The sequence below is a fragment of the Grus americana genome, chromosome Z (assembly GCF_028858705.1).
Source record: "Grus americana isolate bGruAme1 chromosome Z, bGruAme1.mat, whole genome shotgun sequence".
Classification (NCBI taxonomy): Eukaryota; Metazoa; Chordata; class Aves; order Gruiformes; family Gruidae; genus Grus; species Grus americana.
Genome location: NC_072891.1, coordinates 59486717 through 59513840, shown reverse-complemented (window position 1 = coordinate 59513840; position 27124 = coordinate 59486717). Strand labels below are relative to the sequence as shown.

Below are 27124 nucleotides of genomic sequence, written 5' to 3'. Positions count from 1 at the left end.
ACGGACAACCATGAGAGGATATTAATTGTTTCTTTTTTTGGATTGAAGTGCCTAGTTTAAATATTGGAACTCTTCTTTCTTCCGTTGGGCATGTTTTCATACTCTTGTCAGCATCTAGGAATCAAGCTGAATATTTTTGCCATCATTGGTGATAAAATTTTGCTCAGCAAATGCAGCTCTTATTTTTCCAGTGTCCTTTGACTTTCGTTTTTTAACTTGGCATTTATTGTGGTTAGTGAAATTGACATGGGTAAAACTTGTATTCCTTTAATAAATATATTGTTTTATCCTATGCAAAGAGGAGGATAATCTGTTTGACTTCTTCCCTGATGTCTTGGTTTTGTGGGCAATCAATTGTGATATGAGAAGAATCTATATCTGTTCAGAAAGAAGAAAAGGACAGACCTTCTAACCATACCACAGAGATGTGTTTGCTCATTTCAGGAGAACAATTTAAATTTCTCTGCTAATCTTAATATGTTAGCAGAAAGTGATAGTAGCTTCTTTCCTCTATTCTTTCTTCAGTTGTCCCTTCAGCTGATAGGAAAAAAAATACATATTTGTCAGAATAAAAAGATATAGGATATTAATTTACTTATTTTCTGAAAGTGGGGTTTTTTTTTTGGGGGGGGTGTAACTTCTATCAGCTTTTATGCCCAAATATTTATTTAATACACCTTGCTTGGAGCATAACCATTGTGCTATTAGAGCTGGATGCTCAGAGCCAGCAGATCTATTGAAAGCAAAGTTGCCAATTTTACAGACTTACCCTAAAGCATGATTCTTCCCTTAAATATAATATTTGAATACATCATGACTTGCTCATTAGACCTTTTTCAGCTCTCAAATGTGACAGCTCTTTTTTTGCCCTCTGTCTCTTCCTACAAATTGTTACACTATGTTGAAACATTAAATGAAAGCAGAAGAAAGCCAGAAAGCTATCATCTTCAGATGTTCTTGCTCAGTGATTTGGGTGCCTGAGAAAGGGGAAGTGCCAGTGTAGCTGTTTGGTGTTTCCAGTCAAGTTAGACATGGGTGGCCTCCACCTCATGAGAAACTTGGAGAAGGCCTGACTTCTTGTGGCCACAGTTTCCCTTTTTGGCTGAACCTCACAATTTCTTCAGCTTTTGGAAGGGTCCTTGCATGACCGCTGCTCCAGGCAGCCCGTCATGGGGTGAGAGCTGATACAGAGATGTTTTCTTATGAAGCTGAATTTTTTGCTCAGTCAGTACATAGCACCTAGTGCTACCTGCTCTGGTGAGTCACAGTACTGGGTACTCTCCATAAGCATTTATAATTCCAACTTTTTTGCATCTTCTTTTTTTTTCTTTTTTTTTCTTTTTTTTCTTTTTTCTTTTTTCTTTTTTCTTTTTTTCTTTTTTCTTTTTTCTTTTTTTCTTTTTTCTTTTTTCTTTTTTTTCTTTTTTTTCTTTTTTTTTCTTTTTTTTCTTTTTTTTTCTTTTTTTTTTAGGACGTTAATTCTTAAGTGAGTGATATGGGAGGAGATTTAAGGACATAAGTTTAGAAGGCTAAGGAAACAGCAGTAAGAAGTGACTTCTGTAAACCCACATACAAATGATCAAAGATTCCAAAGTGGTTTCTTAAATAAATAGATGTCCTATGAACATCCGAATGTAGAACACATAGAGTTAGCCTGACTCTTTCTGTAATTATCCTGAGATAAAAGGATAACATTCTTTTAAAGTTTCTTTCTCCTATTGTTGATAATACAGAGCTTTTAATTTAATAGTTTTCTGAAATACAGAGCTTTTAATTTAATAGTTTTCTGAACAGTTTCAAATGCAGGAAAGCTTCACCATTTGTTCATTGACCAAGTGTTTTGATTGAGATGTGTGAAAATGTTCTGAACAGTCTTAGTCTAAACATTGCCTTTTTTGCTGTTCTCCATTTTTGAATGTTCAAACTACTGCTTTTTTCTACATTCCAAACTCACGACCCCCAAGTTCTTCTCCAAAACAATAAAAACAATCATTTTGCCTGAATTTACTGTAAGGATAATAAGATTTTTTAACTCTTTCTGTCTTATGAGGTTGCAGAACTGTTCTAAAGTTTCTATATCAGTGTAGTAACACTTCTGTAGCATTTTGATTGTTGCCATACAGAATATGCTCTTTATAGACAGTAATGTGTAAATGTATTTTTACATAAAAAGGCAAAGACACAAGTATTCAGGAAACTACTAAGTTCCATTTCTTAGGTTTTCCTACATTAAAATACTCTGAATATTTTTTCCCGTATACAACAAAATTTCAATGATAGAAATTCCTTCCTTTATTTTGGTGTCAAAGTGTTTTGCCACTGTTTCTAAAATACCACTTAGACTTTTTCTGTCACTTCACTGTGCTGTGTCAATTGAGGATAACTTGCATTTCAGTCACTGGTGTTAAGGAAGATGCTAGGAAGAAAGAATTTGATGATTATCAGTATAGGTTCTAGTTTCGGCAACAAGAAGTAGTGAAGTTTATTAGCAGGTGATGTTACTAAAATGGATCTTCTAACTAAAGTGAAATCAGTCATAAATTCAAGTTTCTTGTGGACTTGTGTTATAAAAGGAGATATCAGATCAATAATGGTATATTTTAAATGGTACATCTTAAAAGACAGCTGTGATTTCTGTATGTGAACCGAATCTATAATTATGCCGTACCTGAGCCTCTACACAGCTTGCTACTCTTATGAGACATTACTGTGCCATGCAGAGGGTAAGGACTGGCATGAAATGGGATCTGTCAAGGGATTCCCTGCTAATCCCGATCCCTTTAGATAATATGAAGCAATTTTAGTTTTATGAGGAGCTGAACAAGTATACAGAACATACGAGAATTCATATGAGAATTCATGCATTTTACTAATCATTAGATTTAGCAAGGGGAGATAGGAGGTTTGTGCATTAGAGTTTTTTTAAAATCTCTTTTTTGGGGGGTGTATGTTTATGTGAAGGTTATCACAGTGCTGCTGCACACCTTTATTTGAAGAACCAAGTGAAATGATGTGCTACATAGACGCAGGTATTAGGGTGATGTGCTTCCTGCAAGTAAACTGGGTAGACAGTAGTCCAGCTGTTAGGTTATCTGCTGCCTTGAACTTACCTTTTTTTTTTTTTCCTTCCAGTGTGCTTGAGGCTTGAATTTTACTTTCACATCCAAGTGTTTCTTAAAATGTCAAGAATCTTTGAATTCAAGATTGCAATTTTGATTCTTACAGGAGTCTGGATGTGAACCTGAATATAAAAGCTAGCACGCTATCCAGGAAAGAGTGTGTGTTATTGATACTAGTTTAGGTAATGCCTCATGTTTCAGAGAGGTTTAATGTTATGTCTTCCAGCAACAATCTAATTTTCATTTTTTGGCTTCTCAGAGTGTATGTGGTTAATATTGTACGATGAATATTTTTGGCTTTGCTCTATAAGGAGAAGACATTAATGAAAAAAAGCATGGGTTTACAGCACTTTTGTGCAGCTTGGGCTTTAGAGTGGTTTCTAAACATTTATTTCAACCTGTAAACCTCAAGTGCACAGATTATTGAAAGATTAACAAGTGTACAGATTCATGGCCAATTTGTGCATTGTGTGCACAATGTTCCTTTAGTTCACAATGTCAAATCAAATGGAAATACTAATCATTTTTACTCAAGCAAATTGTTATGGCTTTCATTTAAAATTAACTTGAAAAAGAACACTGATATATGGCTTATGAATATTACATATTGGACATTTGAGTGCATATACATGAGCAGTATGTTTATTAATGACCAATCAAGCTCAACTGAATTTCTGTGGAATAACTGACTTCTCATTTGAGTGTATTTTTGTGAATATGATTTCATTATTTTCTTGGTTAAGCTCTGCTCTCTAAAAGAGTAAGTATGTTATGGATACGTTTGTGCCATAAAGGAGTCACAGCAACCCCAGGTTTGATTACTTTCATGTCAGTGTAGTATAGCAGCACTTACTCCATTCTTTAGTCTTTTCTCATAGCATGCAACTCCATGGCAATTTTGTTCTTTTTTCCCCACACTTTTTCTTAATATATCCCACTGTAACTACTATATGCAACACACACTTGTGGAAGAAGTAGGTTTTCAGTCACTGAGACTTTTTGGTCTGTGTATCTTAGGATCTCAGGTTTTCTACAGGTACTCAAATACCATGTGATATTTCAGCCTTGAACTAATTTTTCCCTTTTACCTCAGATTTCTTTTTAGTGATAGTATTGCAGTGCGTGTGCCTGTTGAAAATCTGCTATCACATTGAAACCTTGTGTGTGGGAACCTCTGCATTTTTACTATGACTATTTTCTATATATATATTTGCCTTTCAGTATCATGATTATACATGAATTCTATGTACATTAGGTTGCCCTGTAAACTTACTGATTACCTAAATTATATAATCGGTGCCTGATAGTAAGTTTAGACTAACTACCCTGTTGAAATGGCTGCACCAAGGTTTTGGATATGGTCTGGGCTGATCTCATGGGAAGAACAGGGACTGCAGCATTAATTTGAGGTACCTGCATATTATTGCCTACGATACTACCAATCACACAGATTATGAATGTTTCACACTTACTTAGGTTTTTTCCCTAACTCCATCTCCCAAATGTACCAATCTTTGTCTCATTAGACCAGTTTCTGAACACTTCCACTCTATAGAGTGCTTAAAATAAATAAAGGAGAAAATGATGACTCTAATTAATTGACAGATTAGTGCATAAGCAAAAAGGAGCTAGAGCTTCTGATTAAACAAAATTATGTAGAAAAAATAGCCATAAGCTTGTTAAAGAATATACTTAGAGCAAATTTTTATGGGGAAAAAAAGAAACTAAAGGAACTCATGAAAACCATTCATTTGCAAAATTATTTTTGTTGGGGCAAGGCGCATTTCATTGTTTTCTCTGGAAACAGGTAATAGCTTGGGGTCAGAAGGAGGTTTACAAATGTGATGTATGTTATATTCTCATCATATTTAGAGCTGCTTGCTTAATTGCTCAAGGCAATCTTCAGTACTATGTGTGACTGTTAATTCCACCCTGTTCTTATATTCTCAGTATTCATAACCTTGTAGCAAGTTTGTCCTGCTCAGCTTTGACCTGCAGCCTGCTTACTTGCAGGCTGACTAACATGAAGGCAATACTGGAGTTTTTTTAAAAAGAATGGAAGATGATGGTGTGTTCCAGAAAATTGTGTTTTGGAGTCAAATTTTAAGCAATCATATAGTTGCAAGGTATCAATAGTGCAGCATGTGAGAAAAAGGAAACTCAGTAAATTACAGTCTTCTATTTATTCTTCCTGTTTGATTTAATAAAGCAATGACAACTCAAAAAAAAAGAAAAAATAAAAAAGAAAAAAGTAAGGTTTTATTTGCTGTGTACATCTCCCTAGGCACATAATGGTGAAGTTTGTGGTGCAGAGTCCCCCTCACCTCCTCATCACTGTTGTGGATATATTAGGCATTCTATGCCTTACAGAAAATAAGCTAGAATTAAAGCATAGAACAGGGAAAGGGTATTGCATTGCCTATTTCAAAGTTGTTCAGGGTTCTCAGTTTGACTGAAAATAAGTATATGTTTATGAGTGTCTCTGAATACGACGTTTTCTTGAGAGAGTCCTGAGAATTGACAGATCATTGACATTGCTAACAAAATAAACTTAAAAATTCCAATAACTGTATGAAACTGTGGCATAGCATAAAGATGCATTAGAGGTTAAGATAAAAGATCTGAAACAGGTAACAAAAGCTATTTACATACACTCAGGTTTACATGCATATACACAATAGCAGTTTTATTAGTCCTGTGACGAGGTTTAGCTCCAGCCCCAGCTGAGCACCATGCTGCCACTTGCACACCCCTCCCCTGGCAGGATGGGGAGGAGAACGGAAAAACAAAGGCAAAGCCTCGTGGGTTGGGATAAGGACAGTTTACTGGGACAGCAAGGGAGAGGGAAACCATCAACAACAGTACTGATAAGGGAATGTTTACAGTGGGTGATAACAGAAAGCAATTTACCGATCGGATGGACGGACGGATGGACACACGTACGACTGACCAGATGCTCAACCGGTCCCAGAGCCGTGCTGAGCCCACCCATCCACAACTAGCCCCCTTTTATGGTGAGCATGACATCACATGGTATGGAACAGCCCCCTGGCCAGCTTGGCTCACCTGTCCTGGCTCCTTGTGAAATTAACTCTATCCTCACCAGAACCAGGACATTATCCACCCCTTATTCCATACCATCTACGTCATGCCCAGATTATTTCACAGATCTCATTCCCTTACTCTATGGGCTATCGCTCTAAAATATCTGTCGAGTTCATTTAGTCCATGGCTTTGGGTTCCATCTGCCATTACAGTCTCTCAGAGCAGGAACAATGGTGCGTGCTGCTGGATTGTTGCACGCTCCATCCACAGTTTTTTCACGGCTGGTGTATCTGGTGTGGTCCAGGCTCACAGTCTGGACATCAAAGATGGGATTTTTCGATGAAGTTCCTGGGCACCAGTTGAAGTCAGTTCTAGTTCCATCATCATGGCACTTTGCTCAGTTCCAAGGTCCATCCTTCCTTAGTTTTCGGTGATTCTTATGGTCATACCATTGCTACAGTATATAGCTATTAACATCATACAATTTAATTTATTGGCTATTTTCACCCAAAATCAAATCCCCTTAGGGTACACACCGGACTTCCCCATCCTCTCTCATCACCTACCAAGTGCACCCTGGTCCCTGAGCAAAAGCAATCCCGCAGATGGGCTTGCCTTTGCCAGAAGCAGGGATAACCCAAACTGTTTTACCCAACATATTTTTCATGCGCACTACAGGAACTTTATCTCCTTCTACTGGGTGTGGTAATTTTGATTGGGCAGGGCCAGCTCAATTGGCAGATTCCCTAGTGTTAACTAACCAGGTGGCCTTTGCTAGTGTGTCCCAGTGTTTGAGGGTCCCACCACCCATTGCTCTCAGGGTAGTCTTTAGCATTCCATTGCACCTTTCGATTTTCCCAGAGGCTGGTGCATGGTAGGTAGGGGATGTGATACACCCACTCAATGCCATGCTCTTTGGCCCAGGTGTCTATGAGGTTGTTCCAAAAATGAGTCCTGTTGTCTGACTCAGTTCCCTCTGGGGTGCCATGTCGCCACAGGACTTGCTTTTCAAGACCCAGGATGGTGTTCCGGGCAGTGGCATGGGGCACAGGATATGTTTCCAGCCATCCAGTGGTTGCTTCCACCATTGTAAGAACATAGCGCTTGCCTTGGCGGGTTTGTGGGAGCGTGATGTAGTCGATTTGCCATGCTTCCCCGTATTTATATTTCAACCATCATCCTCCATACCACAGAGGCTTTACCTGCTTGGTTTGTTTAATTGCAGTGCATGTTTCACATTGATGGATGACGTGTGAGATGGCGTCCATGCTCAAGTCCACCCCTTGATCACAGGCCCATCTATATGTCGCATCCCTTCCTTGATGGCCTGAGGTGTCATGGGCACACCGAGCTATAAATAATTCACCCTTATGCTGCCAGTCCAAATCCACCTGAGACACTTCAATCTTGGCAGCCTGATCCATCTGCTGGTTGTTCTGATGTTCCTCAGTGGCCCGACTCTTGGGTACGTGGGCATCTACATGACATACCTTCACAACCAGCTTCTCTAGCCAGGCAGTAATATCTTGCCCCAATGGGGCAGCCCAGATGGGTTTGCTTCTGCGCTGCCAGTTGCTCTGCTTCCATTGCTGTAACCACCCCCACAGGGCACTGGCCACCATCCATGAGTCAGTATAGAGGTAGCGCATTGGCCACTTTTTCAGCAATATCTAAAGCCAGCTGGATGGCTTTCACCTCTGCAAACTGGCTCAATTCACCTTCTCCTTCAGCAGATTCTGCGACTTGCCATGTAGTACTCCATACAGCAGCCTTCCACCTTCAATGCTTTCCCCACAACGTGACAGGACCCATCAGTGAAGAGGGCATATGGTTTCTCATCTTCTGTTAGTTTATTATACAGTGGGACTTCTTCAGCACGTGTCACCTCCTCCTCTAATGGCATTCCAAAATCTCTCCCTTCTGGCCAGTCTGTGATCACTTCCAGAATTCCTGGGCGATTGGGGTTTCCTATTCGAGCCCGCTGTGTAATCAGTGCAAGCCACTTACTCCACGTAGCATTGATTGCATGATGTGTAGAGGGGCCCTCCCTTTGAACATCCAGCCCAGCACCGGCAGTTGGGGTGCCAGGAGGAGCTGTGCTTCAGTGCCAATCACCTCTGAAACAGCTCGAACCCCTTCACATGCTGCCAATATCTCCTCTTCTGTTGGAGTGTAGTGGGCCTCGGATCCTCTGTATCCCTGACTCCAAAACCCCAGGGGTCAACCTCGAGTCTCCCCTGGTGCTTTCTGCCAGAGACTCCAGGTGGGGCCATTCTCCCCGGCTGTGGTGTAGAGCACATTTTTTACATTTGGTCCTACCCAGACTGGCCCAAGGGCTACTGCATGAACTATTTCCTGTTTAATTTGTTCAAAAGCTTGTCGTTGCTCAGGGCCCCATTTGAAATCATTCTTCTAGGTTATGTGGTAGAGAGGGCTTACTATTAGACTGTAATTCGGAATGTGCATTCGCCAGAAACCCACAACGCCTAGGGAGGCCTGTGTCTCCTTTTTGTTCGTTGGTGGAGACATGGCTGCTATTTTGTTGATAATATCCATTGGGATCTGACAACGCCTATCATGCCATCTTACTCCTAAAAACTGGATTTCCTGCGCAGGCCCCTTGACCTTACTTCATTTTATGGCAAAGCCAGCCTGCAGCAGGAGTTGGATTATTTTCTTCCCTTTCTCAGAAACTTCCTCTGCTGAGTTGCCCCATACAATGATGTCATCAATGTATTGCAGGTGCTCTGGGGCTTCACCCTGTTCCAGTGCAGTCTGGATCAGTCCATGGCAAATGGTGGGGCTGTGTTTCCACCCCTGGGGCAGTCAATTCCAGGGGTACTGGACACCCCTCCAAGTGAAGGCAAACTGTGGCCTGCACTCTGCTGCCAAAGGGATCGAGAAAAATGCGTTAGCTATATCAATTGTAGCGTACCACTTGGCTGCCTTTGACTCCAGTTCATATTGAAGTTCCAGCATGTCTGGCACAGCAGCACTCATTGGCGGTGTGACTTCATTCAGGCCACGATAGTCTACCATCAGCCTCCACTCTCCATTGGACTTCTGCACTGGCCTTATGGGACTGTTAAAGGGTGAGTGGGTTCTGCTGATCACTCCCTGACTCTCCAGTTGACAAATCAGCTTGTGGATGGGAACCAGGGAGTCTCTGTTGGTGCGGTATTGCCGCTGGTGCACAGTTGTGGTAGCGATTGGCACCTGTTGCTCTTCAACCCTCAGCAACCCTACAAAAGAAGGGTCCTCCGAGAGACCGGGCAAACTAGACAATGGTTCAATTTCCTCTGCTTCCAAGGCAGCTATTCCAAAAGCCCACCGGTAGCCTTTTGGGTCTTTGAAATATCCTTTCTGGAGGTAGTCTATGCCAAGGATGCGTCGAGCCTCTGGGCCAGTCACAATGGGGTGCTTTTGCCACTCATTCCCAGTTAGACTTACTTCAGCCTCCAACAGAGTCAACTGTTGGGATCCCCCCATCACACCAGAAATAGATATCGGTTCCACCCCTTCATAGCTAGATGGCATTAAAGTACTCTGTGCACCAGTGTCCACTAGGGCTTTGTACTCCTGTGGGTCTGATGTGCCAGGCCACTGGATCCACACAGTCCAATATACCCTATTGTCCCTTTCCTCCACCTGGCTGGAGGCAGGGCCCCTCTAATTCTGCTCATCATATTCACTACTCACTTCTTGCAAAAAGGACTTAGAAGTCCCTTCGAGAGGATCATAAGTGCTATCAGGCCTTCCACTTGATCTGGGGGGCTGCCTGGTGGACACTGGAGCAATGTTTTTCCTGGAAGAATCCCTTTTTATGACTGTCTTGCCTTGTAGCTCATGTACTCATGCCCGCAGAGTTGAGGTAGGCTTCCCATCCCATTTCCTCATGTCTTCTCCGTGGTCATGCAGATAAAACCACAGGATACCTTGTGGTGTGTACGCTCTATATCCCCTCTCCGTAGCAGAGGAATGCTTACTCCTAACAGCTGAAATACAGGTCTGTGCAGGTGGGGAGTACGATATATCCTCTTTGAGTTGCCGGACATCCTGGGACAGTTTCTCCACAGCCGAGATGAGGGAGGAAGAAAGACTCTCTTCATATTGCCGGAGTCAGTCAGCCACTTCATCCACTGTGGGTGCCTCTTCACTTTTCCAGTCAATTAATGCCAGTGAGTTGGTGTACGATGATGGTGCGCTCCATACAAATTTCGCCACATGGTTCGGGTACACTGGACTTCATTGGGGTCTGTGGGCAACTGTGCGTTGTCCGGATCATAATAAACCATCTCCCACACAGCTAATTCCCTCTGATATTGGATACCTCTCTCCATGGTGGTCCACTTGCCTGGCCAACATACAATATCTTCGCTGAAGGGATACCTTTCCCTCACACTTGACAGGAGTCACCTCCAGAGGCTGAGGGCCTGTGCCTTCTTCCCAATTGCCTTGTCAATGCCCCCTTCCCTAGACAAGGATCCTAGCTGCTTGGTCTCCCTGCCCTCCAGTTCCAGGCTACTGGCCCCGTTATCCCAGCAGCAGAGCATCCAGGTAATAATGTTCTCCCCTGGAAGGCAGCTGAAGTCTTTCCGCATTATCTCGCAGCTCACTCAGGGACAGAGATCGGGTGATCACTTCTGGTTCTGGCTCTTCTTCCTGTTCTTGTGATGGTCCCAGTTCATCATCATCCTTTACTAAGCGAACCGATTACCGTGTGTATTTCTTTTTGTGTATAGGGGCAACTGATATTGGTATGGGTTGATCTGTTGGCTCAGCTACAGTACCTGTTGCGGGGGTTTGGGTAGCTGTAGTGCTTGTTGTGGGGGTTTGGGTATCCGCAGTGCCTGCAGGTCTGCTCTCTCCCTCTCCCCCTGAATGGTGCTGTCTACTATCAAGCAGTGTTTGATAGATGGTGGCCAGGGCCCAGCACAGCGCAGTAAGTTGTGTCTCCTTGGAATCCCCACAGCATTTTTCTTTCAAATATTCTACCATTTTTTCAGGGTCTTGCAGTTGTTCGGGAGTGAAGCTCCAAACCATTGGGAGTGAGAATGTGTCTAGATATCCGCCCATATTCGCTCACATGCCATGCCAGCCCTGACTATTCAGCCTTGGGGAAGATCCCTGGGTGGTATCCTTGAAACCATTTTTGCTAACCCAGAACAGGACTTGGAAAACATTCAGAACTAGCAACAGGAATATACTGGCCTGAACATTCCAAGGGTATTCAAAATTCTCAAAAATTGCCTTAGCCAACCAAAAGGGAAAAAGAGGAGGTGAAAGAGTGGGAGAAGGTATCCCCCCCCCGTCTTCCCCATAGATTGGGTGCAATTATTAATGAATTCTGGAAGATGTTGACCGAGGTATGGGTATGACAGAAATGCTACATACAAATACCAGCTCAGACTCATGACCGTCGATGATATCATAAGTCATTATCACGCAATACAACAATATGAGAACATAAACCCCTCTCCCAGAGGTGATAAACAGCACCACAGGTATTACATAAACACGGGTTTACAAACCAGAGCCATGTGACCAAACAAAACATCATTATGACCAGCAACTGTTTAAATGACATTGTAAAAGCTTATAACAACTTTGTTTTAACACACTTGGGTCAGACTTGTCGTTACCACAACCCCTTGAGCCCCAAGTTGGGTGCCAAAAAGGACTGATGTGGTTTAGCCCCAGCTGGCAGCTGAGCACCATGCCACCACTCGCTCACCCCTGCCCCGGCGGGATGGGGAGGAGAACGGAAAAACAAAGGCAAAGCCTCGTGGGTTGGGATAAGGACAGTTTACTGGGACAGCAAGGGAGAGGGAAACCATCAACAACAGTACTGATAAGGGAATGTTTACAATGGGTGATAACAGAAAGCAATTTACTGATCGGATGGACGGACGCGTGTACGACCAACCGGACGCTCAACCGGTCCCAGAGCCACGCTGAGCCCACCCATCCATGACTAGCCCCCTTTTATGGTGAGCATGACATCACATGGTATGGAACAGCCCCCTGGCCAGCTTGGCTCACCTGTCCTGGCTCCTTGTGAAATTAACTCTATCCTCACCAGAACCAGGACATCCTGAAACATACCTTCCTATAAAATTTTCTTGAACTCATCTGGAAATATAAATTATCTGGTACTAGCACTTTAAGGTAAGTGTTACAGTCCCATCACTTGCACATAAACTCTTGAACTCGTATGGAAACACTCCTGATGTAACTGCTGCATTTACTCTCTGCTGAAGAATGTGCTGATTTTAATTGATGGGCTTTAGCAGGTGTTTTATATTTTCCATCTTCATGGATAAATATAGAGTAAATATGCAATATTGACAATTCTAATTTAATGAGCATTAGAATTATTCTCTGAAGGAAGTAACATCTAAGAAAATGAGAACTGGCTTAATGAGGGTAATATTTTTACAACTTGGTCAACTACAACTAATTTAGTAATGTTTATTTCCTTAACAGAGCTAGAAATTTGTGTAGAGCTTGTCTTACATTCCTGTTCTACTAAAATAACAATCTTAGCAGTGTACTGCTAACATCATCTAGTTAATTCTTTGAAAACAGAGCCTTTCAAAGTGCAGGTGTAGTTATCACAGTATTTCAAACTTTAACACTGCTACTAGTCCATATTTATATAACTGATTTTTTAAAAGATCAAGGGTTAAGAGGTTCTCAGTATTTGGAAAACAAAATGCCTTACCTGCCTCTAATATTATAATCAGGAGTGTAATTTGAGACACTAAAGCTTTAAAAATATGACTGATATTCTAACTCTTCATAGACAACCCCATTGTTACCGAGTGTATTTGGATTGCTCATTACTTTCTGAAGTTATACTTGAAAAATCTGAATATGCAATATGTTAAGAATTTATACTGCTTATGCTGTATACCTTTCTAGAATACAGTATTTGATATTAAGTATACTACTGATGAAGCAGTAATGACATGCAAGGTAGGTAGACCTTGGTTTTGATATGCCTATGATAATTTTTTTCAGGATCTAAGTAAAATTACATTTATATACTTGTTTCAAAGTGTATAAACTTTTAAGATTTAGGCACTGATGTTGTTGGCAGATCAGAAAGGAGCTGTCAAAAGACATGGAATCATATTAGAACCATAAGGTCTGTGTTGTATGTGCACACTTTGCATATGGCTTAAGTAAAAAGTTTACTGTAGCAGAAAAGAATTGCTGAACTAATATAATACTATTTGTATTAGGAATATAGTAACATGTAAATATTTTGAAGGACCTAGTTCCAGCATTGCTTCTTAACTTCCTTCACCTCAACAGAGCAGTTTGTTAAACTGTGAAAATATTGTTGTGTCAAGATACTTATTTGAGGCATACCAGCTACTGACTAATTCACTGAGGATGTTGTGGTGGTGATTTGTTTCAGTTGGATCATACTGGTCACTGAAATCGCAACTAATTTCTGAATTGCATTTTGTCACCTACATCCGGTGCTGCCCACGGAGAATGCTGCCTCTATGTGATTACATTTATATGTATTTATATAACTGAGGTAAAAAAACTATGCTGAACAAAGCCCTGGTAAGACCTTGTTCTCAAGTCTAGAAAAAAACACAAAGCTACTGCAAAATTAAACAAGGTTTGAAAATGAGACATCAAGGAAAAATGGAAAGTTTAATAATTTTTTTCCAAAAACTGCATTTCTAAATGAAATGAAAATACTAAATTTCAACACATCTGATCAGCTGCAGTGATAAAACCAAAATACAAAAAAGTTATTTAACATGGGGTAAGTTCATTTGTAAATCATATTTAAATATTGTAAAAAAAAAAAAGCAATGATTAACTTTTTGAAATTGTAATTTAATTTGACTGTCTTGGCTACCTTTAAGAGTGTGAGCTGTTGGTAACATGATGAGAAATAAATACTAATGAGAGGTAATAGGTGTTAGAAAGCATACTCTTATTCATAAGTGCTACTCTAGCTGTCAATGCATTTTAAAGCATGATGACATGGTTTTCAAATGTACAAAGAACTTCCTCTTTTTCTCGCTGTATTGTGTGCATTTAATGTTTTTAAGAAATTTGTCCAATGAGTGTCCAAGTTGGGTAAAATGCTACATGTTATCACACCTATTATCACTGGTGTTTTTTTCTCACGTTAAATTGAAATGGGCTTCCATGTTCATTTCCAGTTTTCCCTTCAGGTACACATTTTTCTGAGTTGATTATTCATATTTATTTTCATTTTCCATTAATTTCTTCCTCTTCAGGTGCAATCTAGCTCCTGTGGTGGAGTTTGCTGCCGATGTGGGAACTAAATCTGATTTTATTACCATGAATCCATCAGTTGTACAAAGAGCATTTGGAGGCTTTCGGAATGAGAGTGACAGAGAAAAATTTGTGCATAGACTATCCATGCTGAATGACAGTGTCCTTTGGATCCCTGCTTTCATGGTCAAAGGTGGAGAGAAGCATGTGGAGTGGGTTAATGCATTAATCCTTAAGAATAAATTGAAAGTGCGAACCGCGTATCCATCACTGAGACTTATTCATGCTGTCAGAGGGTAAGTGTCTGGAAAAGACTGGTCTGTCCTTGGCACAATGAAGCTCATAACTACAATTCCTAGCAGGCAGAAAAAAGCTCAAGTAAAATGTTAAAAGGAGTATGATATTTCCATTATTGTTGTAATGGATTACAGTTATGATAAAATAAGTTTGTTTGGTAAAAAGTGTCGTCCACTCTTTTAGCCTGCAAACAACTGAAATGCATTAGCACAATAACTTTTTACTTTTATGTACAAATATTTTTACAATCAGTATAGTGATAAATTAATTAAAAAATAGTCTGAATTCAAACTATATCTATGAGTCATCAAATCAGAGGATGATGAAAGTGCTACATGTCGTCTTTTGGGCAAGACAATGGAGATAAAAATTATAATTTAAATAGCATGGGGGTAGGATAACAACCCTGTAAATAGTGAAGTCTGGCAGATCTGAAAATAATGATCTCCTTTCTAAAATGTCTAGGATTTTGTAGCAATCTTTCGTAGCAATCTTTCTCCTTTTGAATTTGGCCAGATGCTTGGACAATTCAAAAACATTGATCAGAATCACTGAAAACCAGTTGTTAAAAAAAAATGCATCCATGCTTTGTGCAGACTTTATTCCCAACCCCTTAATTAAACAAGACTGTCAGATGAGGGCTCCAATGTCTTTGTCACTACAAGAGTATATATATAAATACTGTAGTATACTATACTTCTGAATACGCTTTTATCCTTCCGCCATGTCTCAAATAGATTAACTGCTGTGTTCTTCATGTGGTACACTTTTGGCACTAGGAAAAAAAAATATTCCCTTTGCAATTTGGAAATCCTTTGGAAATCCTTTAACTTGTTTACTGCGTTGCTCAGTTTCTATAGTTGTTTGGATAGGTTTTTTTATTATACAGTTACACTTTAGCTATTTATGGGTCTTGATTGTATTGAATTTTCAAGTATTCAGAATGCCTATAACACATGGATGGGTGTAGTGGGTTTGCGTGCACGTATAAATCTGAACAAATTATTACTTCCAGTTTACAAACAGCCGTTCTCATTTCCATCTCCAAAATCTGAGCAAAATTGTCAAGTGTGGATGGTAATATGCAGTCTTTCAGTTGGCCGATTTGAAGTTCCTTTAGAGGGCTTTGTCTTAAAGAATTAGCACCTACATTGTCTCTCTGAAAGAAAGGCAAAAAAAGCTCTGACATCAGAATTGCTGTTGAAAATTTAGACTATACTGTATTTCAGATTATACCTACCAGTGTCATCTGATACGACTGCACAAATTTGTCAGGTTGTTGAATCTGTGCTCAAAACTGTAAACCTTGTTGTTTAATCACCTCACTTTCTCTTTCTTGTTCTTGTGGGAAGTAGCTGAATATCATCACGTGTTCTTTACTCTTCTTTTTTGTAATTTGCATAAGAACAAAACAAGTCAAATTTATCTTTCATCTAACTATTGATTTTATGAAGTGAGGTGCATGAAGTGAATATGTCTTCGTGAGTCAAGTTTGGAAGTGATACAGTTAGCAGTAATATATTTGGAACAAATATTCTTTAAATTTGTCAGAACGCAGTCTTAAAACACCAGCCCATAAAATTGAGGTTTGTATTACAGTGAAGTTAAATCTAGAGAAATAGTGTCATCTCTTTACAGGTTGAATTATATCACTTTAAGATTTGTTAGGTTTATGTGTCAAATGGAATACCATAGTATTATAAGAAAATAATAAGCAAAACCTGTCCTTAAAGTGTGCCTGAGCTAAAAAAAAAAATTTCTGCATATTAGTAAAGTAACTTGAAAAATAAAGTAAAATTCAAAGTTTCATAACTTGATTGTCAAATCAGTCCATTTCAAGCAGTAAAACTTGTGAGAGTTTAAGCAAGTTACAACTGCTAACTTCAGTTTGAAACCAATGGACAGCTATTTAAAACTGTGTGTGCAACTTACATACTTAGTTTTAAGGAAGATCTTCATAATGCTGTATTCTGTCTATTGTGGTCATGTTTATTTCAAATTCAATGTAAACTGATGATTTATGAGCCTCTGAAGAGATTAGCTAAAAGGAACTCATATAAAACACTCATTGCTTTATAAATATGAACTATTTTTGGTGTTTGTTTTATTTGATATATTTCTTTGTATATTTGATTCTTTTGCAAACTCTCTGCTTGCAAGTTTAAGTCTTTGTGACCATGTGATGACCTAGTGGAGACCTGTGGTCCCACAAAACCTGCATGTTAAAACACACAGTAAGACCTGTGCAGAGCATCTAATCTCCTTCATAGGGTGCCTGCAAGGCTTATGTGATGTCTTTCAGCCTCTTAAGCTGTAAGAGGGAGATGGAGTTTGATTTATTGATGAAAGCATGATAAAGAAAGCTGAACTGCAAGAAGTGTTTTTTGTACACTGTCTTACTTTACGCAAGGAAACTACTTGTATCTGCAGCCTTTGTTTTGTAGACTGTGAGCATTTTCAAATAGTTATACCTTTGTGCTCAAATGTAGCACAGTGATTTTTCATTAAAGGCTAAGTGTAGAGCAGACACATGGGAATGTAGCATTTGCAGTCACTGTCCTGTATTAATATTTGTAACATCCCCAAAATCCTGTTAACCTACATACAGGTAAGCATTCACTTCTTTTGTTTCTGGTTTCTTGCCTTGATAATTCTAACACATTCTGGCTTTACTCTTTATTTTGCATTAAATAATAATTTATATGAAGGTAGTTAAAGCTGTTTTAAATTATACTTTAATGAGAGAATCAGTCAAGAGTCAGTGTGGGTCTTATGTTATCTTTTTGTATCTTGAAACCCTCCCAAATTTGTAACAACTTAAACACAATGAAATTTTTGTTAGACCATGCCAAAGATAATACTGGGAGGATCTGCTGAAGAACTGTTCCTCAACCTGAAAACATATTCCCATGGAGATGAATAAAAGGTGCAATTTTATGTTTAATAACCTAAAACATTCCATTAAGCTGTTTTGTAAGTCTTACACACCTGTGCTGTTTTTCCTATGCCACAGATATACCTGTGGATGTGGTATACCATGACGCTATAACATATCCATACCATTCAGCTGGTTGAAATGAGGATTTTATTTGAAACTTTAACATATTATATTGCAACTACAGATTTTCAAAATCTAAAAATATTGCACAGTCTGATACAGACCTGAAAAGTGCCTAAAAAGAGAAGATGTCTATCCTAAAAAGTTACAATTTTAAAGTCTTCCTTTTTTTTTGGAAGAACAAACAAATTCCCAGTGGAAATTTAAATTGATATCAAGAGTTCTTTGATTTAACGCACCTAAAATTTTATTTAAAATATGGAAATGCATTGTCTTATGGGCTAAATAATTTACTAACTAATCATCAATGAAGTGAAGTTCATAATTCCAACCTGACAAATTAAGTACTAATAGAGACATTTATTGCTGAAGGGTGTACACAGATGGCCACAAGATTTGGAAAGTATTGTCTCTACTCCTTTTTGTGTGTATCACACTGCCAAATTGTTCAGGCAAATTAGGTTTTTTCTTCATTATTCTTTAAAGCTTAAGGCACAGGCAGTTTCTAAAGAGAACGTTAACTTTCTTAGACTTCTGTTCTAATCTAGTGAGGGCAAATGCTCTAGTCCTCTGTACTGTTTCACATAGTAATAGGGCAGTTTTGCTACAATCACATTCCACACTGAAATTCTCTCTCCTATTTTGCTTCTTTTTTAATGAAAGAAACTTTCTGAGCAGCATATAGTATTTGGGAGATGCTGTTGATCAGATAGTAGAATAATGACTGCATTCTGAGATTTTTTTAAAATTTTTTTTGCCTGTCCATTTGTGCACTTTTGGGGTCATAAACAAGGTAATGTGGTGTTTGAAAAAGAAATTGCTTTTTTGCAGATTTCATGCCTTATTAAACTTCTGTGAGTGATGGCCACTCCTCTAAAATCTCAGAGGGATTCAAGGTTTTTAGAACAGATTGTGTAAATACTAAGTCCAACACGACTACTTTTTTAATCAGTAGCATATCTTAAATGGCCGTTGGATTCAGATTTTTTACTTCAGTAGATTTAGATTAAGTGATAATTTATTTTTTCTATTTTGCTTTTGTACGTCTTGATCAACAAGTTTGTATTTCAAGTTAGAATATTGAATTTGGAAAGTGCTTTGGGGGCAGTTGCATGATTTTTTCATGAAGTGTTTCTAAGAGCTCTTTTATGGAACTTTTAATATAATTTTGCACACATTATTGACAAAATAATTGAGTTCTGACCAGAGTGCAAGATGGAACTAGAATCTATAAATAAAGAGCTTAACTAATTAAAAGGATTTATTTGCTTTCTAATGCCACTGCCAGGAAGGTTAAAGTAATTATAATGAGCAAACCTCACAATTTTTTTTAATTTAATTTAACAACAATTTTCAGAAAATCTGGATTTATTAATATGCCTAAGATTAATGCTGAACTCTTTCATTAGGATTATTTTTAAAAGTGTTTTCCAGGTGAGATGATACTCTTTGAAGTGTGGACAGTATCTGTATAGAGTCTGGTCTCAGTAGCAGAGCTCGAATGGCATATGCATTAAACAGTAGGCAAACAGGAACTGAGCCTGCTGGGATTAGAGTCTAGATGTTGTTGTTTACTTCCAGTGGTGGCAGGCAACCAACCTGAAAGTAAGATCAGGAGATGCTTTATGCTATGGATCCTGCCTTACAGTTCCCTGGAAGGAGTAGAGACGGCTCCTGAAACTAAGCATGTTATTGGTGTATTAGGTGGAAGCCAGAGTTAACTCCCAGAGCCTTGCACAGCTGCTCTTCTCCTGCTTCTGCTGGCAAATATCTGAAGACATCTGCTGAAGAGGCAGACCACCACCACTCCCCCACCCCGCCAAGCAATACAGTCCTTTCCAATACAGTAGTTTTTGGAGAAGTTTTTCTCATGTTTCTTCTCCCAACTCCACAAAATAAATCTCTCTCACTCAATTTCATGTTTAAGAATGTTTTCTTGGCTTTTTTTCCTATTGGAGCCATCCCACGAACAATTAGTCACTCAGCAGCAATATTGCTGAAATTGCTTCACATAAGATTCCTTCCAGACTTTTGGGTATGGAACAATCACATGGACATCCTGTGGGATTTGCCTGTGCTCATTTCCTCCTTGCTACTGCCTGTGAAAAAGCAGTATTGGAGTTGATCCTGCATATAACATGGCAAAATTCCTACTGAAATCTGTGTCTTTTCCCTGTGTAAAGAGTATGTTGTTCCTATTTAGAGGGTCTTTTTTCCTTTATTAGTGAAAGCAATCAGCTGCTGTGTGGATGTAGTGACCTTTCACACAACACCATGACTCTAGAGTCCTTTGCTGTGGGAATTACAGAAAAAATACTTTGAGAAACTCAAAACATGCGGAAATCAAATAGTTCTCCAGCTGCTCTGTGCTAATATGAGGGTGGTAAGCCACTGGAATAGGTTCCCTGGAGAAGTTGTGGGTGCCCCATCCTTGGAGGAGTTCAAGGCCAGGTTGGCTGGGGCTTTGGGCAGCCTCGCCTAGTGGAGGCTGTCCTTGCCCATGGCTGGGGGTTGGAACTAGATGATCTTTAAGGTCCCTTCCAACCCAAACCATTCTATGATTCTATATAATAAAGAAACAATTGCTGTGAGCAATCTATGTAGTGAACACTTCTGTTTCTTTTCTTAGTGCTAACAGACTTTACTTTTTTCTTTACTGCTAAAATATATTTCCTAAGAAAAGACATTTTGGAGTACGTGGATTAATAAATAATCACTGCAGAAAACAAAAGATTTAAAAACTGGCCATTAAGCTAAAAATACAATACTATACTTAATATAAAATGGGCATGTCTTTTGCATTATGTCATACAAATATTCAAAATATTTGAAAAAAATTTCACGTTTCCCTACTTTTCAGTGGAGTACAATCCAGTTTTTCATGTACGTGGATGTTAAAATAGGAGTTCTATATTACAGTACCCTTGTGCCCTTTTGTAATGCATCAGTAGAGCTGGCTTTGTTTGATAAGTTATGCAAACAAATGAGATGCCAGTTAGTTTGGATTTTCAAAACTTAATAATTTGTGTGAAGTCATTCTTCAGATGCTGGGATCCTGTCTTAATAGGAGAGCAGGAGGTGATGCTCCTGTTCCTGAAGTGGAGACACTCTGGGGGTAATTTTTCAGCACCTAATTACCAGGGCTGCAAGCCCTGTGCACCCCATGAGGGTGCCTCCTCATCTGGATCAAAGTTTCTCAAGATGAGCTTTTATTGCCATTGTGCAAGTCTTCTATTTTATTATGTTTCAGGAAGATTTAGCAAGGCCTGTCAAGAGTTATGTCATTTTTTGAGAGAAAGGAGAGCTTTTTCAATTGGGGCAAACATAGTTAAAGTAGAGAAGGACACAAAGGAGAAACTGAATTTGCACTAAACTGTCTGCTTTTTATATTTTTGAATGTCTGATCCATTAGGCAAAGTAGGCCATGAAAAGCCTGGTCATGATTGTAGGGAGAGAACCATTATTATTATTTTTATTTACCTTTTGATAATAAAATTCTGTGAGGTTTTTTGTTTTGTTTTTTTTTTTTTCCGCCCCTCTTGTTGTGGCAACTTCTTTGACTTGTAAAACTTACTCTTCTAAGGTTGAATTTCAGGTTTCAACTAGAGGAGAGCAACAGAATCGGTCATAAGAAAAATGTTATCGTATGACAAATTCTACTAGTTCTAAGTATATTTATTGATCTTTTTTCCAAATTGATCCCTTCATCTGGAAAAGAATAATAAAAATAGCAAAAGAAAATTTAAAAGATTAAGCTTTTTTTTGTCTTTTGATCTTTCTACATTTTTTGGGGGGGGAGGGTATAGTAAGGGGACAAAACAAAAAGCCCAAACCAAACGAAAAGACAAAGATAGAGATGAATACACATGCCCATGATTATTCCTTTTGTAATTCTTCTGTTGCCACGTTGATATGAGCAGAGCTAGATCAAGAATGGCATTTCTTTCTGCACAGGTGACCATGACAGATGAAAGATGATGCCACCAGGTGCTGTCAGTTACCTTTTACTCCAATTCAAGCCACTGGGTTGTTTGTGAAAATGAATAAACAGTCCAGGCTTTTTGTGAAATACTACACTGGGACAATCCGCCTTCAGTGGTGTCAGTATAGGAAGGAGCAGTTTGGCTTAGTATCTTTTGTAGCCTCCTTTTTTAGTGCATATGAGTTTCTTCAAGAATGCATTAATGGATTTGTTTGAAGTCCCTGAGTTCTTATTTGTATATGGAGAAAGACATAAGTCCTTCAAGTCAGAAGTACTGAGTAGCATTTAAGCATTTTATATCTGAAGTTACCAAATGCCAAGGCTAATGGCTGCCTTCCTCCCAAACACAGCTTGTGGGGAAGTACTCCTTGTACACAGGGAGTCCAGGGTTTAGGGTGTTTCTGCATTGTATAGGAGAAAAGCTCCTGTTCATTCCTCTTTCTGAGGTGTACTGGGTCTGGCTGGGATGGCATTAACTTTCTTCATGGCAGCCCTGTGCCAAAATACAGGTGCTGTGTTTTGGATTTGTGGATGAAACAATGTTAGTAACACACCAACGTTTTGGCTGTTGCTGAACAGTGCGCGCACAGCATCAAAGCCTTCTCCATGTCTCACTTTTCCCCCCCCAGTGAGTAAGCTGGTAGTGGGCAAAAAGCTGGGAAGGGACATAGCCAGATCAGCTGGCCTGAACTCACTAAAGGGCAATGCCATACCATATAGCGTCATGCTTAGCAAGCAATAAAACTGCAGTAGCGCAGAAGATGGGGGGTTGTCTTCCAAGCTGGCTGTTGCTGAGAAACACGGTGGGCCTCAGTCTGCTTGTGGGTGGTGGTGAGCAATTGCCTTTTTTCCCCCTCTTCCATTCACCTAATTATCTGTCTTTAACTTGATCTATGAGTTTTCTTGCTTTTACACTTCTTGTGCTCTCCGTCCCACTGAGGAGGGAGCAGGGAGTGAGAGAACAGCTGTGTGGGTGCTCAGCTGCTCACCAGGGTCAACTCACCATGTGAGGGAAGGAATTTGTGTATTTGCTACATCAGCCAAGTAAAGGCTTTTCAGAGACTAAGGGAAGCCTACTAGCCTGCTGCAGTTTGCAACAAAGAATTAAGAGACTGAGTTAGAAAGTGAGAAAAAGGGTGAGCATTACTGTATTTCAGACACTTTGGAGATATAGAAGCCAGGTGGTTAGGTCAGTGCTGTCATGAATGGTGATGTTTTAAGCACAGAACACATTTGGAAAAAAAATAACGATACATGAGACGACAAATCTGGATTCTGCTTTTTTGGTGTGAGAAGGTGCACCATGGTTGAGTTAGATGCTACAAGCCTGCGTTTCAGATGGAATGAGATTTAAATCTCTCAACAGTCTTCATTTCTTTCCCAGGTTAGACTGAAGTCTCAGCAGCACTGTGTATTCTGTCTTAGGAATCTCTTTTGGCAGATGTCGTTCCTCTGAATCCTTGGGTGTCCTGCTGTCCTAGGTTCATGCGTAGACACAAGGACATGTCTATATGTATATGGGAGATTAACAGTGTGTGGGGATTCTCATTATGGGTTTAATAGGATAAAGTTGCTGTATTGAAGTCCTTCTTTGAGATTTATCCTTCAGTCTTCAACAACTGAATTAATGGGCCACAGGAAAAATTAAGAAAATAACCACTACTTCTAAAATGTAAAAAAATATTACTTTTATTTCTACCATTTTTTAAAACAATATTTCTGTATTGAAATAATAGTTGATATGCCTCATGACTACTGTAGAGACAGCTTATTTACATTTTTCATTCTGTACTTAGTGGGAACAAGAGTCATCATTTGCACTTTTTAAAGCATGTATTTAGTGAAGTAGTCAAAGAAAATTGACTTAGAGAAAGTTACTGCTAGAACTTGCCTTTCATTTTAAACTTAGTTGTACTTTATTGGCTAGCAGTTGAATACAGGGGAATTTTCAACCAGAATGAGTAATCATTTTCTCTTACAATTTGCAAGCAAAGACGACCTGTAAAATGATCTAAGACCCTACCAATGACAAGTGCAACTGCTGTTTTCAGAACATTTTGGAGGCTCATGAGGGGTTTTTTTATTTTTATTTTTTCCATTTCAGTATAAATGTGGGCACACTCACCAGAAGTGTTGGCAGAGAGGAAGTAGTGGGTGTATCAGAGTCAAACTGAAACCAACAGGTGGCACAGCTTATGTTTATATCAAAATCTTTAGCTTCAGATGAAACGTAACATACAGAAGGGCTAAGAGGGCAGTATCAACCTCTTTGTTCCAGACAGCTCCTACAATGTAAAATCCATCTGTGGGCTTTGCAGACTGTTTTAAAGTTTCATGTTTGGCATGAACTTTCCAAATGAGGCCTTTCTCACCTTCAATCTGTTAGGAAGAAGATGCAAGAAAAAGAAGGTAGTCTACAGAACACAGCTCTCTGACAAACTTTCAGAAAATAATCAGTGTTTCTTTTTATCTGCCTTTGCAGTAATTTTAGAATCACTAAAGCAAAACCCTGAGGCTTAAGAGAGCCTGAGGGCTGAGAGAGCTGGGTCTGTTTAGCCTGGATAAGAGAAGACTGAGAGGAGATCTGATAAACACTTATAAATATCTAAAGCATGGATGTCTAGACTCTAGAGGCTAGACTCTTCTCCGTGGTGCCCAGTGACAGGACAAGGGGCAATGGGCACAAACTAGAAAACAAGTTCCATCCGAACATGAGAAAAATCTTTACTCTGAGGGTGACAGAGCACTGGAACAGGCTGCCCAGAGATGTTGTGGTCTCCCTCTCTGGAGATATTAAAAACCTGCCTGGATGCAATCCTGTGCTACCTGCTCTAGGTGATCCTGCTCTAGCTGGATGATCTCTAGAGGTCACTTCCAACCCCCACCAATCTGTGAATCTGTAATAAAGACAGGATCGAGGAGGGAACCCCTCCCTCAAAGCTGCAGTGTGTTCTCCCTAAACAGTGAGGTACACATGCCTGCACCAGATGGGAAGCTGCATGGCTGCATGAAACCTCACAAGTGTACCTATAAGCCATGCTGTGGAGACGGTGTGCCAAGGAGATGGTACACCATGGCTTGCTATAGGGGACTGCTGTAAGCTGGCACTGGAAACAAAACACATTTGGATTTCTGCTGCCTGCAAGGGTTTTGTCATGGGTTTTTCATAGAGGCATTGATTTGCTGTAGTTTGTGGCTTTCTTTGAGTCCCCAGGGACATTTCACAGAGGGAGCATATCCAAAGACATGACGCTGGCTGGCTGTGGAGTCAATTAGAAGGTGAACTGAATGAGTTCTGGGGAGGGAGAAGGTTTGAGAGGACATCAGTATAGGAAGATTTGGCTGATGCATTTGAAAATCTCAGCTCTGATGTTGTTAGTAGTGAACATCTGTCCTCTTCCTGCTGAATCCATTTAGAGAGCAGTAGGCTCCTCACCGACAAGGGTAATGCAGAAAGGCTGTTGTAGAGTGCAAAATTTGCCTGAGATCTCCTGGTTTTAACTCATGAGATTGCTAAGACATTGTATTTTGGTATGATGATCATCCTTTGAAACAGAGGAGAAAGAGAAGAGGAAATCTGTCTTTCTGGTTTTGTTTTCAATTTCTATAAACTTGTCTGTAATATGCAAAGCAAGTTCTGGGCAGGAAATATCTGGGAAATGTGCCAATGTGTAAATACACTTCCTATCTATAACACAGATAACTTGAAGCTGAGTAGCCTGAATTCAGACTGAAGATCTCACTTCAAATTACTGTTAATTACATGGTTGATGGTAAGTTAGTAAAGCCACTGGCAATATACGATGACTGTTAGCATAACAGTAACAGTAAGACAGTTCAGTTTTTGCTTAAAGACTTTAATCAAGAAAGTGCCAAGTATTTCCTTTCCTTTTAAAACATCTTTTAAAATGCATTTACACAGTCTTTTTTCCTTTTTTTTCTCTTTTTTTTTTTTAATTGTAATCTTACAGTTTAGTGAACTGGCTAGCTGATTTGTTTCAGGATTGTCATAATTCCTTTTTTCTTTATTTGATTATAACAGCAATAATAATAGTAGACACCTGCCTGCTGGATGCCTCTACTGATACATATCTAAGTGCATAAAACCCACAGAAAGAAAATAAAACAAGTTATACAATGGCGAGGACAAATCTCTAAATTTTTTTTTGGCAAATACTAGTCAATCGTGACAAAGTCTTCTATCATATTTCGCTATACTCCTTTCTGAAATATTTAGTAGAAAAGAGAAATTGATGCAGAAGGCTGTCATATAAGCAAATCTTGGAGGAAGGCAAGCTAAAGACAGAAAATCTTTCTGGAGGGAAAAACATCTATTAATCTCCTTACTTGAAAACCACAGGAATTTCTGTTGGGTAGTTATTGCTTGTACAATCAATAGTGGGTTCTGCAGCCTTTCACATAGGTATCATATATTTGGTTCTGCCTAAGAGTAGCAGTGTCTTAAAGCAGTTTTTTCTTGGTCTGTTGCATGTCCTTGTGAAAACTGTGGGCTTGGCAGAACTCCAATCACATCTGCTGTTAATTGCCATTTTGGTTGGCATTGTTTACAGTGAAGCTAGAGCTTAATAGGATGTGAAAAATGAGCAACAGTTGTTCTTTATAGGCATTGGTTCTTTGGCATGGCAGTATGTGGACTCCTGTGTGTTGTTTAAGTGAGGTTTTCATATCTAATGGACTTTGTAAGGCAATCTCTCACTTCTGAGCTCTACTTGAAGTTGTGATGCAGCAAGTTGTTTCTATTCAATCACGTTCTTCAATGTTTAAACATGCTTCAGTGAATGCTTTTTAACAGTTTAAAGATTTTGTGGAATCTTGATCCTGACGAGTTACTTCTCCCTCTTTATTTTACTGAAGTAGTTTACTTTTATTTGTATGAAGCCTAGCTCTTCTGGTTGGTTAATTCAATGACAGCTGTGGGATTTATTATGGTAAAAAGTCAATTGGTTTTATATCTGGTTAATCTGCTCTGGTTCATCACATTGATCAAATTTAAGGGCATGTAATGGATATTTTATATAGTAGTCTGTGAAAGGGAGACTTCAGATAGTATTGATTAAATCAAAAGAGATCAGATTTTCTTCTGTGTAATTGAAGTTAATCTAACAAGTAACATAGCACTGAACATGTTTTACTGTATCTAGACATTATAGACTTCACTCTTCAGGGGGAGCTGGGGACAAGCTGAAAGCAGTTTTAACTTGTTTATCAGTCCAATGAGCAAAGAGCATCCTGAACATATTTAGTTCACAAGCTACATTTTTCAACCTCAGTTTCAGTATCAGTGCCATTAATTAAATGTTCCATGGTACAGGACATAGTCCTTATCCTGGG

At 39.3% G+C, this 27124-nt stretch overlaps 1 protein-coding gene across 1 annotated transcript in view; it reads left to right on the top strand.

Moving 5' to 3' along the window:
* Window positions 1-27124, top strand: part of ST8SIA4 (ST8 alpha-N-acetyl-neuraminide alpha-2,8-sialyltransferase 4) — a 75366-nt gene that overhangs the window by 24341 nt on the left and 23901 nt on the right. Inside the window, exon 4 of the mRNA XM_054810765.1 lies at window positions 14438-14731. Within this exon, the coding sequence (XP_054666740.1) occupies window positions 14438-14731 (294 nt within the window). The remainder of the gene's footprint in view (window positions 1-14437; window positions 14732-27124) is intronic.